At 41.4% G+C, this 14,155-nt stretch overlaps 1 protein-coding gene and 1 long non-coding RNA gene across 18 annotated transcripts in view; one reads left to right on the top strand and one right to left on the bottom strand.

Moving 5' to 3' along the window:
• Positions 1–1,923: 1,923 nt before the first annotated feature.
• On the bottom strand, positions 1,924–13,437 carry PAK1IP1 (PAK1 interacting protein 1). 5 transcript variants are annotated; one of them, XM_014734712.3, is made up of 11 exons: positions 13,030–13,412; positions 12,176–12,305; positions 10,725–10,887; positions 7,140–7,260; positions 6,990–7,064; positions 6,421–6,473; positions 5,874–6,019; positions 5,682–5,779; positions 3,684–3,783; positions 2,558–2,681; positions 1,924–2,423 (listed from the first exon to the last, which is right to left on the bottom strand). In XM_014734712.3, the coding sequence occupies exons 3-11, from the start codon at positions 10,765–10,767 to the stop codon at positions 2,215–2,217; spliced, it is 969 nt and encodes a 322-aa protein (XP_014590198.3). In that variant the 5' UTR covers positions 10,768–10,887; positions 12,176–12,305; positions 13,030–13,412; the 3' UTR covers positions 1,924–2,214. The 5 variants fall into 5 exon arrangements, with proteins under 5 accessions (XP_014590198.3, XP_070100177.1, XP_001491487.3 ...); XM_070244076.1 differs by having other exon boundaries at positions 10,725–10,890; positions 13,030–13,154; XM_001491437.5 differs by lacking the exon at positions 12,176–12,305 and having other exon boundaries at positions 13,030–13,437.
• Positions 13,438–14,155, top strand: part of LOC102148205 (uncharacterized) — a 117,523-nt gene continuing 116,805 nt past the window's right edge. For 8 of the 13 annotated variants that reach the window (XR_011429482.1, XR_011429483.1, XR_011429479.1 and 5 more), the window contains exon 1: positions 13,450–13,553. This is a non-coding gene — a long non-coding RNA (uncharacterized lncRNA). Of the gene's footprint in view, positions 13,554–14,155 lie in introns of all 13 variants that reach the window. The other 5 variants (XR_011429480.1, XR_011429488.1, XR_011429487.1 and 2 more) reach the window with 3 other exon arrangements.

The raw sequence follows: 14,155 nt of genomic DNA, 5'->3' as shown, positions 1-14,155 counted from the left end.
TCTGTATATTACAATTGTGTTGCTTCAGCTTTCTTTCAGTTAGGAAAACCAAGTACTAACGTAGGTCTTGTAAAAGTGAAGACGCGTATAGCAAACTTTCAGACAGTGAGGGAAACCTGTAGAGACATACCTCAGAGACATCGCAAGTTTGGTTCCAGACCATCACAATGAAGCGAGTCACGTGAAATTTTTGATAAAAGTTATATTTACACTATATTGTATCTATTGTGTGCAATAGCATTGTCTAAAAAATCAAGCTACACACCTTAATTAAAAAATATTTTACTGATAAAAAATGCTGACCAATCATCTGAGCCTTCAGTGAGTCACAAAGAACATAATATATCCGCGAAGCTCAATAAAGCAAAACACGGTAGGACGAGGTGTGCCTGTGTATGTCATTGTACATTTGTCCAAACCCACAGAACGTACACCACAAAAAGTGATCCCTAAGGTAAACTAGGAACTTAGAGTGATTATGATGTGTCAGTGTAGGTTCATCCTTGGTAAAAAATGTACCGTTCTTGTGAGCGACGTCAATAACTGTGGCGCTTTGCAGGTGTGGAGGCAGGGGGTATATGATAAATCTCTGTATCTTCCTCTCAATTTTGATATAAACCTAAAACTGCTCTAAAAAAAAAATCTTACAACAAAAAAAACCAAACCTGTATTTATCTTTGTTTATAGGCCTAAAGTTAACAAAGAGGTAGACTGAAATGTCAGACACACAACTTGGTTCATTTCCTAGATAACTTCCTCCTATGAAATGAGAGGCAACTCACGTCCAAGTGTGAGATGTCTTTATTTTGCCTAATCAAGAGGGATTCCCCTGGTGGCCTCAGGTATTTGACATCTGCCCAGCCTATGAATCCCCTATTAATGTGTCTTTTAAAAACACCAAGTAATCTATTGAAGAAAGAAGAGATGACAAGATTATAATCAACAAGGCTGAATTTAAGACTACCTTTGTTACATTAGCAAAGTGAATTTTATTAATTTTTTTGCAGACCAAGATTTGCCCTGAGCTACCATCGGTTGCCAATCTTCCTTTTCTTTACCACCCCCCAAAGCCCCAGGGCATGGTTGTATTTCCCAGTTCTAAGTCGTTCTACTTCTATGTGAGCTGCTGCCACAGCATGGCAACTGACAAGATGGGTGGTGTGGTTCTGCGACCGGGAAACGAACCCCAGCCACCAATGCGGTGAGAGCGCTGAACTTTAACCACTAGGCCATCAGGGATGGTACGCTAAGTGAATTTTTTTGATGGCCTGAATGTATGAAGAAAAGTTGGAAATGTCATTTTCCTGCCCTTAAATTATCTTGTCATCCACAGCTCGGAAGCAGAATAGTTTAATGAAGTTTGGCAATCTCTCTAATAACCTTCTTATGCACACAGCCCTAAACTTAAGCATATGCTTTATACATATTTTATATATCTACAATTTTTAAGTTTGTCCTAACATAACTTCCTGGTATGAAAATCTTTTTATACCTTTTGTTACCAAAATGAACACAATATGCATTAAAATTACTAGAACCATTTGAAGAAGCCAAAGGCAGGCAGTTTTCATCCTTTGTTTAGGAGAAAAATCTTTAAAACAACACTTTTATCTACCTCTAGTAAAGAATGTGTTTAAGGGCCGGCCTGGTGGCGCAGCAGTTAAGTTCGCACGTTCTGCTTCTTGGCAGCCCGGGGTTCGTCGGTTCGGATCCCGGGTGCAGACAGGGCACTGCTTGGCATACCATGCTGTGGTAGGCGTCCCAAATATAAAGTAGAGGAAGATGGGCACCATGTTAGCTCAGGGCCAGGCTTCCTCAGCAAAAAGAGGAGGACTGGCAACAGTTAGCTCAGGGCTAATCCTCCTCAAAAAAAAAAAAAAAAAAAAAAAGAACGTGTTCAAGATTTTCTATTCAACTACAATATTTTGAGAAAGGTCTTTATTTGCTTTATACAACAGTAAAAATTATATATTACACATTAACACACTATATATCACCATGATATATAAAATGTTGCCTACCAAAACAGTTTTACTGTTAAAAAACACATACACACACACCCCTAAAAGTGATTTTTTTAAGCTGTACATTTTCTCCAAAAGAAGAAATTCCTAGCTTTCACTTAGAAAAAGAAAAAAAATTCAGATACATTTGCAAAGAATGATTCCATCTAAAAATTTTTTCTCAAGAGAAATCTGGGAATCACTGCATCATTCATATTTTCTTCTTCTTTCTCTTCTTTTTTTCCAGCATTCCTGCCATTTTCCTCTTCTTGGCTGACACCAGGCTATCTCCTCCTGCTGGCTTCTCACCGTCACCACTTGAACCACGTTTCTTCGTGTTAGGTTCTGACTGCCTTTCTTCTTCCTGCACTCCATCGCCAGATTCCTTTCTGTTGATTTTGGGCTGTTCTTCTTTACTTACTAAAACACAACAGACAGTGTATGTAAAGACTTTTTTCCCCCACAATGAAGTGAAGTTATCTGGGTCTCCTCCACTTCAACAATTCAAGAGATGACAGATTATTCGATTTTTTTAAATGATCACTTTCATTTACCATGAGAAGGCTGTGCAGCCAGAGGCAGGCTTTCCTTTACATCTGTCGCTCTGTCTAGCCAGACACCAAGACACGTCAGCCTGGAGTTCGTGTTTACTTCACAGAGTAAAGACGGGGGAACTTTCTAAAACAGAAGAAAGAAAAATTCGTAACAATTTAACATAAGGGAATTTTACATAATTACTTTTCTTTTTCCATAACATACGTTAATTTAAAACTTAGTATATTTTCTTGAGGATAAAATATGCTGTTCAGAAGAAATCTATTACCTTGATTCATGATTGATTTGACTATGTCCTCTACAGAGCCAATTTCTGAGTAATAAGAAATCGTAAACTCACTAAGGAAAGGGACTATGTCTTTCTCATTTCGAGGTTTTAACAAAGAACCTTGCACAAAGTAGATACTCGACAAACCATATTCACAGAATGTGCTTATGAGAGAACTAAGAATAACAAACCAAGCGTCTGTGAGAGGGAGACTACCGAAGGGAATTTTACAATTATCTGGTTCAGAACTATTGCTTGTTTCACAATCAACCAGGAATTTCCAAATTTTTTTTAGTAACGGCAGTATTTTTTTTTTCTTAAAGATTGGCACCGGAGCTAACAAGTGTTGCCAATCTTCTTTTTTTTGTTTCATTCTTCTCCCCAAAGCCCCCCATTATATAACTGTATACTCTAGTTGTGGTCCTTCTGGTTGTGGCATGTGGGACGCTGCCTCAGCGTGGCCTGATGAGAGGTGCCATGTCTGCGCCCAGGATCCGTACCAGCGAAACCCTGGGCCACTGAAGCAGAGCACGTGAACTTAACCACTTGATCTAACAAAATCTTACAGAGAACATCAATATAAAAGAAAAGAAAGCACTTCTGATTGGAAAAGCAGGAGTTTTGGAATCCTGACAGCTCAGACTCACCAATCCAACCCAACCCCTTAGACAGCTCCGTGGAACCCTAACTTTACAACTATAAATTGATGAATCCCTGAAAGAGAATTAAAAAGTAAAAAGTTTATTTAAAGATCTCTGCCTTCTGATCCTTAAAAAAATTCCACCTATCTTATCTCAGAGCAATACTGATAATAAGACTTGCATTAGAGTGTATTTATACTGTGCTAAGTCACCGACCTTATCCTGTTGGAGCTTCCACATTTTGATGAAGCCATCACTCGATGCTGTAACAATAACATGATGTTCTGGAATTTCAAAACTGAACATGTCTTTTACCCTAGGAGAGAAACATTAACACCATAAAAGATCCTTTCTTCCGAACAGTACGATACTGTTATAAAGCTTCTATGCACATGGTCTCCTGATTTTTCAACGTTTCAAGTGCCAAACTGCTCCATGAACGGTACTAAAATATAACTATACTTCACAATCCTGTGAGTTAGTGAGTCATTTTCAGGGTCTAAATTTCAAGACAAAATTCACTATTAACCATACCTTAAGAAAAAGTTGAAAAGATGATAACTATAAATAATTAGGGTATCACAAAGGAAATAAAGACACTTAAGTCCCTCACCTCCAGAAACTATGAGCGCAGTACAGAGAGAAAAGACAAGAGAGAAGAATCACGGCCTCCTCCTATGCATCCATTTCCCTGGTCTCTAGTGCCACCACCCCTAGTCTAAGCTATTGCAATTTTTCTTCTGGATTATGGAGTAGCCTAATTGGCCTCTCAGCTTCCTTTTGCCCCCTAACAACTTTTAAAAATGTAACTGAAATCATGTTACTCGCAGGCTTAGAATCCTACAAAAAGCTAAGATCTGCTTTAACGTAACACAAGAGAGAAGTGGCTAGGGATATAGATGAAGCAAGAATGCCCAAAAACTGACAACTGCTGAAGCTGGGTCTGTAGGGGTTGTGTGCTTAAACTGGTCTGTCAGCTTTACATTTTTCCAGAATAAGAAATAAATAAACGAAAATCTACAAGGGTATTTAGCATAAATCCAGACTCTTCATCATGGCCCCCAAGGCCATGCACTGTTTGGCTCACTCTGATCTAGTCACATGGGTCTTCTATCTGTTCCTCAGATATGACCAGCTTTCTCCCCCCAGGGCCACTGTGCCTGCGGGTCTCTCCTCTTTTTCTATCCCTAAGGTCCCACACCCTCTCCCCTGATCATGCCATCTAAATAACTTGCCCTTGTTATTCTTACATCATAATACTCTTCTATGTCCTTCCTGCTTCCTTGTTTGGCATCTGTCTGTTGCCCCCTACAATATAAGAGGCCCCAGAATGCAAGCTCTTGTCTTTTTTGTTCATCTCAAATCCCTAGTGAGGTACTTCTAATGGATGCTCAAGGAATACTTAGGAAGGAACGGCCAAATACCGGCCTTGAAGAACGTGTTCGCTTCCCAGTGCAGGGAAAACTAGGGCCTGTATACCGATTTCAGTATTCTGAGTATTTATAAAAAGAGATTTCTTAAGCTGACTGTTATTTAGAAAATAAAAACTAAGACTTATTTAACATGTAGAAGAAATGCAAGTGAAACACATTAAAGTACATTATCAGCTTTTTCAAAATTATAAAGTGGAAAAACCAGGGGCAGAGCCAGACCTAACAATCTGGGTTTGGATCCCAGCTCCATCACCTAACAGTGGCGTCATCTTGGCCAAGTCACTTAACCACTTACTCTTGAGACTCAGTGTCCACCCTAGAAATACAGTGAGCAGTAAAAGGTAACAGAGACTGGAATAAAAGAGAAGTCAATAATGCCATTTATTTCTCCTGCAGGAAAGACAAACAGGGTAGAAAAGGGGAAGAAGTGGACAATGGGAATAAAGTAAAAGGGCAACAGTGGTCCAGGGCAAAGCTAAGACTGTTTTAATATTTTTTTCCCATTCAAATATGGTTGATTTCAGGCCCCAAGTCTAACAAAATTATTGGAAAAATATGTTGTGCAAATCACTAGTTCTGATGACAACTTCACAACTTTTGCATTACTAAGGCCAAGAAGACAACATTTCCACCATTCTTTTAGACTCCAGAAATCATACATATGTAGAAACGTCTATCTCTGGAGTTGCTCATAAAAAACATACCCTGCTTTATTAAAGCATTGCCTACCTAACATTTATTGAGACTCTACACACATACACAGAGATTGGCCAAAAAATACCTGTTTTCATGAGCTTTAAATTGACAGAGGCACGTTAGTGAATCACAGTCAAAAAACCTTACAACTTCTTCATCTCCAGCCACTGCAAGCACAGACTCCTAGGAGAGAGGAAAAGAATACCATCCAGAACGTCATCAACAATTCTGACCATCACCATATTCACTGGGCTTCCATCACTGAAGGACTACTTACTGAAAGAAATGTAACAGAAGATATTCTCTTTTCATTTGTGATGGTGCCACTAACAGATGCAGTGTCAAGGTGATAGACATCTATTTTATTCAGTATGACAACTACATATTTCTCTCCTCTTGGGGACCACTCCACTATGTGAGCATCTGCAAGTCAAAAAAACAAAGCTTTTTTATTTCATAAATGAAAAATATAATGATCATAGTAGTCATAAAAATAGCAAATATTTACATTACCCATCTTTCACCTCCACTACCCTATTTAATCTTCACAACAAACTTACGATACATATTTTGTGAGTTAAATTTTAGGCAATAAAGTGAGTTCAAAGAATCATTAAAGGTCATGCAGCTGGTAGGTCACAGAGCCACAACAAGAATCCTGATCTAAAATGGCAAAAGAAAGTAACCTAAAGAATTTGCTCTCAGAGGTAACCACCATCACGCAGGGAAATAAATGTGTACATGAATGCACATGAGAGTGTGTGTGTGTATATATATTCACATTCCATCAAGTTATAAAATACATTCCAAACAAAAATACTCACTTTGTTTTATATTTTTTATGAATGCTGATCTTCCTTCCACAAGATTCCACGTTCTGTAAGACAGGAAGCTCACTTATGGCACGATCACTAACTTTTACTAGGTGTCAAGGTGAGCATAATGAAGACTTACTCAAATGATAACTTACTAAATACATTGCTATTTAGAAGTGGCATCTTTCTTATAGCAATATCTGAAATATTTATTATCAAGCAAGATTACCTGGTTCCATTCCCACCACCCTTTACTATATTTAATGTATTTAATACATTTTCAAAAGGCTTCACCTCCTAAAACATTTCTTTTTAGGACCACTCTCCTCTTCACAGCTTACAATGACTGGAATGTGATGTGCATGCTTGAATACAGAGCTTGTCATTTTTTTCCTACCATTATGAAAAGGTTTACTAGCTTTCAACGTTTCCCTGTATCACAATATCTTTAAGTGGCTGACAGCGTGAAACAATACAGAAACAGCATCTAATTATTGTAGTAAAAGATAGTCTAGTGGTGGGTTCTTGAACAAAGACCACAACTTAGTGAAGATGCTCTTTGGGCATTAATGACTTACCTTAACGTCTTATCTGTACCCACAGACAGGGCCAACTTGCCAGATGGGTGAATAGAAAGGAAGGTCACCTGTCCTCTAAAAGGAAACCAACAGTTAGCCCCCAACTTGACTGGCACACAGAGACCACGGATGGGAAAGCGCAGGACTCACTTGTGAGCTTTAATCGACTTCAGGCATTCCCACTTCTTTGCATCCCAGACACAAATGAGTCCATCCTCTGCCCCGCTGATTAAGTGCCTGTTGCCATAGAATTTCAGGCAAGTGATTGTGCCTGTGGATAAACGAAGACAGGCAAAACTGATATTCATCTTGAATGCAAAGTCCATTTCTGGTCTGAACGCTATGATGTGATAAGTAAAACATCCAATGTCTCAGTATAACTGAAATGTACCTGAAAGTCTTAAGTGAAGAATTACTTTTTTTCATAGTAAAACATAGTTTCAAGCCTATGCAAATATTTTCAGCAGAGAGTTTCTCTAGCTGCAGATAAAGACAAACTGAGGGGCTGGCCCCGTGGCCGAGTGGTTAAGTCCGTGCGCTCCGCTGCAGGCGGCCCAGTGTTTCGTTGGTTCGAATCCTGGGCACGGACATGGCACTGCTCATCAAACCACGCTGAGGCAGCATCCCACATGCTACAACTAGAAGGACCCACAACGAAGCATATACAACTATGTACTGGGGGGCTTTGGGGAGAAAAAGGAAAAAATAAAATCTTAAAAAAAAAAAAAAAAAAAAAGACAAACTGATCAGTTCACTTTCGTGCTCTGTGTTTCCATAATCACATATTTAGGAGATGGCTGGCTAGGACTGTTTGAGCAAAAGTCAAACAAACTAACTGGTTAACCAACTAACCTGGGGAACAAACCGACATGTACAGACACATAACTTCTACTTTCTAAACACTGAGTCAGCTACCCGATCATCCATGATCCAATCATTATCACTCCAGAGCTGTCTTTTTCCCAAAGTCTACACAGTTCTCACTCACTGGTTCTCACTCACTGTCATAAGAATTTATTAGAACAATTTTATAAAATGTTACACTCTTCAACTATGCTCTCTGTAATCTCCTCCTCATGGTTAATAATTTCCCTACATCTTTTCACAAAGTTCACAAAACACTCCACTCCCCTCTGCCCAAAGTGAAGCCTGGATCTCCCATGAATTTCCCCTACAGCTCCTGAGACTGGGAGACACATTGTCCTCAAACATTAAAAGGCTGGAGTGAACAACTAGAAGAACAACTAAGATATACAACTATGTACAGGTGGGGTTTGGGGAGATAAAGCAGAAAAAAAAAAAAAAGGCTGGAGTGAGGTGAGGTGAAGGAAGAACCCAGCATTCTTCGAGCTCCCAAAAGCAGTCCATGCCATTACACATGTACCCTCAATAAAATTCCCTGTCCTCTGAAGCTTGTGTCACCCAGCTTAACTAGCCCATGGCTCAGGGGTTGACAAACTACCGTCTGCAGGTTAAATCAGGCTGGTGGCCTCTTTTTGTAAATGCAGTTTTACAGGAACACAGCCTCGCTCATTCAGTTACAAAATGTCTATGGCTGCTCTTGCGCTGCAACAGCAGAGCTGACTAATCGTAACAGAGACCGTATGGCCACAAAGCCATGATATTTACTATTTTGTCCCTTACAGAGTAAGATTGTGAACCTCTGGGTCATTATTGTCGCCCTGCACGCTTCCTGGTCAGTCCTTTACTCTGCCCTTTATAGTGAAAGAGCCAAAGATCTCTGATGAATACTTCTGCACCCCCTAAAAAAGCACTAATAATATGTGGGCTTATGTACCACCTTCTTCTCAAAGTGGGAGACTTTAGTCATTTTTGCCCACGTTTTCCTCTTTCCCTATTATTCTATTTCTAACTTTGGAAATTTTGCTTCTCCACATCTTCCTACTCCTTCTGCCCATAACTCCATCTGCTCCCTGGAAAAGAGCTTATCTAAACTGACTGCTGGAAAAACAGGATTTATACAAGGAATGAAGGAAATCAGGAAGCCTGCTTCATTCACTCCCCATGCAAACTCCTGCTAAGGAAGTCCTCTTCTTGTGGAACACCTGTACCGAGGGATACGGACAGACCAGATTTGTTTACCTTATTTCCTCCACGCCTAAGGGATAGAGAAGCCTTCTCCGTGTGAACTAGGATTAGGAGACAGTGAGGGAAACGAATGTATGTTGAAATCACTCAAAGCCCAGCTTCTGAGGAAAAGTAAGACACTTGTCAAAGTAACTAAGAACCATTTAACAGAAGAAGGCCATTGACTACTCCCTATTTACTGCTAGAAACCAATGCTTGGTGTGGAACTTCTGAAATAGATGAAGATAGGGTAGGAAAAAGGGCACCTGTCCTATCTGCCTTTCATTGCAGGAAACCAACTTCCCAAACTAAGTACTAATCTAACTGATGCTACTATTTTAGGTTCTTTTTTTCCCTTTTCCTTCTTCTCCAACACACATTAAACCCCTTCTCTGTCCCCTGGGAGAATGCAATGAAAACAGCAGAAAATGTTCAATACTGAGGAAAAAAAATGAGATGTTCAGTCTATCCCTTGATCCTGCCACTATCCTGGGCAAGGTCACCATCATTATGGGAAACACAGCCATGACTCCTTGACCTCCACTCTAGTGATCTTTGCCTCTTCTTTATTTCAGCCCCTCACACCTACAGCCTGGATACTGTTACACCCAGAGCTGCTCCACAATAGAACTCTCAACCTCTAAGAATCTATTCTCTGACAGCAACCTCCCATCTTTCCAGCCCTTTGATCACTCACACCCACCTGCTTTTTTATCTCAGATCCGTGGACCCTTGACATCCCATTTTCTCTAGGCTGACAACTTAAACTACCCTTTCACCCAAATCCTCAGTTCCCTTGCAAATCAATCCTTCTATTGCACACACCAAGTAATTTTCCTTCCTCTATAACTGACGTTATGCAATCCATAGCCTCCAACTTCAATCAGGCAGGCTCTCATCAGTCCTTCTGCTTGTTCTCAGTCAGCACCTCTCCCACACCCAAACTGCCAGCACTTTCCTCAAGCCGGCACTGCTCCCTCCCATTCAATCCCTTGCCTCATCCTCCCAAGGAACACCAGGATCTGGCCCCACCTACTTCTCCAGCCACCCAACCTCCATTTTAACGTTCTCACAATATTAACCTGTTTACAGTTCCCCATGCACACCAGTGGTTAAAAACACAGGCTCTGGACCCAGGCTCAAGTGCTAGGTCCCCTGTTTTGTGACATTGGGCAAGTCACGTATAACATCTTTTACCTAGGTTTTCTCTTCCATGAACTAAAGATGCAGTGTACCTTCTTGGCACAATGCTGGGTACATGATACTCCGTCAATAAAGTTAACTATCTGATGCTGCTACTCGTGCTCCTCATGCTGTCTGCTCTGCTGGGAATGCCCTTTCTGCCTCCTTGCAAAGTTCACCAGGCTAAAAACTGACACTTCTCTTTTAAGATCATTCAGATGTCATTTTAAGGAAGTTTTCAGTGAAAACTCGCTTCCTCCCTCCTCCCCTTAGACTGACTTAAGTGTCTCCCTCCTGTCTCCCAATACAGACTGTGAACGTCTTAAGGACCAAAGAACCACATTTCTATATTTCGATGCACAGACTCTGTTACATAACAGAAACTTAATGAATTGTTCAACTGAAGTCCAACAGTAAAGTAATAACACTTGAACATTATCATCTTAAAGGACACCATTTTCTTACCATTGTGATGTACTAGAGCCCCATGGTCTATCTTCTTTTTCATGTCATAAATGTGAATTGTTTCATCTTTGCTCCCAGTGACTACAAAACGACTATTTACAGCCACCGCTGACAAGGAGGCAGTGTGGGCGTGGTGAGTGAAGTCAGCCACAGGTGTCCATTTCTGCTGAAGAATAAAATATACGATCAATACCACAATCACATCATACTTCTCTAGAAACAGACAAATGCTCTCATGATGCATGAAAACTACCAATGGGCCCTACAAGTGGAGAAAAAACTATGCAATGATATCTAGATTCAAACGAAGAACCTGAGAATTGAATAAGGAAGGTAAAGCAAGGAAACCCGAAGGCAACACTGAGGACCGTGACTCCAAAACAATTATGAGAACTGGACTACAGGGATTTAAAGGTCCCACCCCAATCTTTAACTCCTTTATATATTTACTTATATGTGAGGCTTCCATACCATTCATTCATTCAAATGTTGAAATTCTGATTTGAATTTATTCACTCAACTACTGAATGACTACTATGTGTTTGGCACCATTTTAGACAGTTAATATATAGCAGTGAACAAAAGAAACAAGAGTCTTTATTCTAACGGAGCTGCCATTCCTGTGGGAGACAGACAATAAACAAATTAATATGATGTCACATAGCATAACGACAAGCTCTACAGAGAAAAATAAGGTAAGAGAATGTTTCCATTAATACCAATACAAGCCCTAGAGAATGACCAGTGATGAGGTGTCAAGAACACTATGCTTCCTGACATGGAACATTTGGATTCGATAACTGTGACAGGTTAAGTACAAAGGATGACAACTGAATACATATACAGACATACACATAACTCAAATTGAACGAGATGCATCAAGAAGTATTAGAAAAACAAACCAACCAAGGAGGAAAAACCCCACCAAACTTCTTTGAACACACTTAAGATGTGTTTTTGCAAATTAATTCCCAAATAACTACAGTAACAGGCTGTCCTTCTGTCAATAAGGATGGAGGGATCCTCTTCTGAGGAAAGGCATGACATTTCTGAGGGGCTACTATGGCCATAAATCAAGGAATAACCTCTGCTTGTGCACATTGCAGAAGGAATGCTGGCTATCTGGGCTACTGTCTGTCCAGGGTTAGAAGCAGTATTGGACTGGACAATGGTTAAGAGCTTCGTGTTAGAGACACCTGGGGATTTGAGTCCCAGGTCCACCAGTTATTAGCTGTGTGGCCTTGACCTATCTCAACTTCAGGTTCCCCATCTGTAAAACGGGGATAACTGTATCTGCCTCAGAGGGTCGCTGTGAGGACTACTATGTGTCTCGAACATAATAAGAAACATTATTACAAAAAGAACACAATCAGTAGCATCATCTTCAAGTATTCAAAACATGTTACCTTTCAGCCAAAGGCAGATTAATAACCAGAGTGGAAAATACTAACCAGAGCAGAAAACAAAATAAACAAAAGCAGTTAGTCAAGTCATATACTTCCAATTTTCCGGCTAATTCAAGACTGACATCTTGACTTCTTCCTAAAGAAGTACTCAATGAAACAGGTTTCTAGGCGATATCTAGGATTAAGAGAAAAACAGTACTGGGCTATAAGCTAGGAGACCTTATTCCTAGTCCTGGGTATGCCTTAACTACTTGTTTGACTACTGGCAATTTACTTTACCTTTTTATTCACACACCTACTAAGACACTTATTATATTTTGTTGTAATTTTTCTCCATGTATTGTCTCCTCCGTCCTCTCCCCGTTACATCGGGGAAGATCTCTAGTGCAGGATCCATACCTTTGGCTTCTTTACACTTTCATTGCCAGTAATGGCCCCACGATAAGAGCCCAATAATAATGGATAGGTGTCACTTTATCGATGAGGGGTTTCTCCTGATCCAGCTCTAGTATTTTGTAAAATACCAGGACAGAAACTCAGTGAAAGATCAAACTGTCCTTTCATTAAATCTTGAACATCTAAATCGGCAGTCAACTTCTGGGAGATACCCTTCAATCCATAAACTATGACTCTCTTGCCGAAATACCAGCTTCCTTCGTGCACCGTGGTCAAAATGTGTACTATAACAGACAGACATCATCTCGTCTTATGAAATGCCTACTCCATGTTTTAAAAGGCAAACTTATACTTCAGTCTCCTGAGTTTTAATTCATCAATTAATCCCTAAGATCCCAGACAGTGTGTTCACCTCTGGTGATATGTTTACCTGGGCCGGGTGGGAACCAGACCTGACCTTCTGCTGCTCCCCTTAGGTAGTCCCTCCGCGCGCCGGCTCTTACCTCGTGGTCTTCACTCGCCTTGGGTTCTGGGTGTACAGCGAACCCAAAAAGGACCTGCTCGTAGCAACCGGCTACCAGCTCCATTCAGCAGCGCACGTGCCTCTTCCGCGAGCCCGGCCAAACGCAGAAAAATGACGAAAGCGGATGCAAGAGGAAGGTTGGGGGGGGGGCCTTCCTACGCCGGCGCTCAAATTTACGTCAAGACCGCAGGGCTGCCTCTTAGGCGCCTGCATCTGTGGAAAGGGTGTCAGCGCTCGCAGATCACGCGGAACTTCCATGAAGAGAATAAGGAAGAACCCCACATGAGAAGGTTCTCATTGCAAGGAAGAAAAGAATGGGGGTCTCGCAGGCATATTCTAGGAAGCTGTGAGCTCGGAGCTTCTGAGGGGCGGGACATCCTCTGCGGAAGACCCCGTTTCCGTGACGTCCAAAGAAGGGGCGGGCCTGGTTCCGGCCTGGGCGGGAGTTGGTGAGGCTGACCGTGGCGTTGCTGTGCAAGGAGAAAGTGGTACCGCCCATCTGTTGTGAGCTCTGATGCTGGGGACACGAGTTAGGTTTCCTTTTTGTGCAGGAAGCAGTGGAATGAGGCTTTCTCTCTCACCCTCTCTCCTAACAGGGCAAGGAGGGGTGGCACTTGGGGTCCCGGTTACCGGGACGGTGGCGAAGTCGGGTCCCTGGAAGTCCGCTTCCCGAGTGACTGCCCGCCCGGGGCCGGAGAATCCCGCCCTGCACCCCTTTCCTTCCAGCTTGGTTCGGTTGTCTAACTGTGGGGTCAAGTTAGGCAGCGTTATTGCACACCCAGGCGGGGGAGGAGGACTCTGGCTTGAGGGATGTGAAGACAGTATCTGAGGAAGAAACGCTCATCCTTGGGGAGCGTTCCGGAAGGAAAACTCACTTTTTTTTTTCGTTTCACCACCTCGCCAGCTTAAGTGCGAAGTCAAACGTTAATAAAAGTAAAGATAGCCTTAATTTGTTATTGAGGTTTTGTTTTGTTTGGGGGGGCGCGAAATTATGCTCAGAGACTGAGATTGTATTTGCCAGTTTTTAACACAAGTTCGCTGTGGGATTTATAGTCGTTTCACAAACCAGTAGCATGCAGATTAAGATGTCGCTTAATAAGCCAGTA

This window comes from Equus caballus, chromosome 20, assembly GCF_041296265.1.
Source record: "Equus caballus isolate H_3958 breed thoroughbred chromosome 20, TB-T2T, whole genome shotgun sequence".
Classification (NCBI taxonomy): Eukaryota; Metazoa; Chordata; class Mammalia; order Perissodactyla; family Equidae; genus Equus; species Equus caballus.
This window is presented reverse-complemented; position numbering and strand designations above follow the sequence as displayed.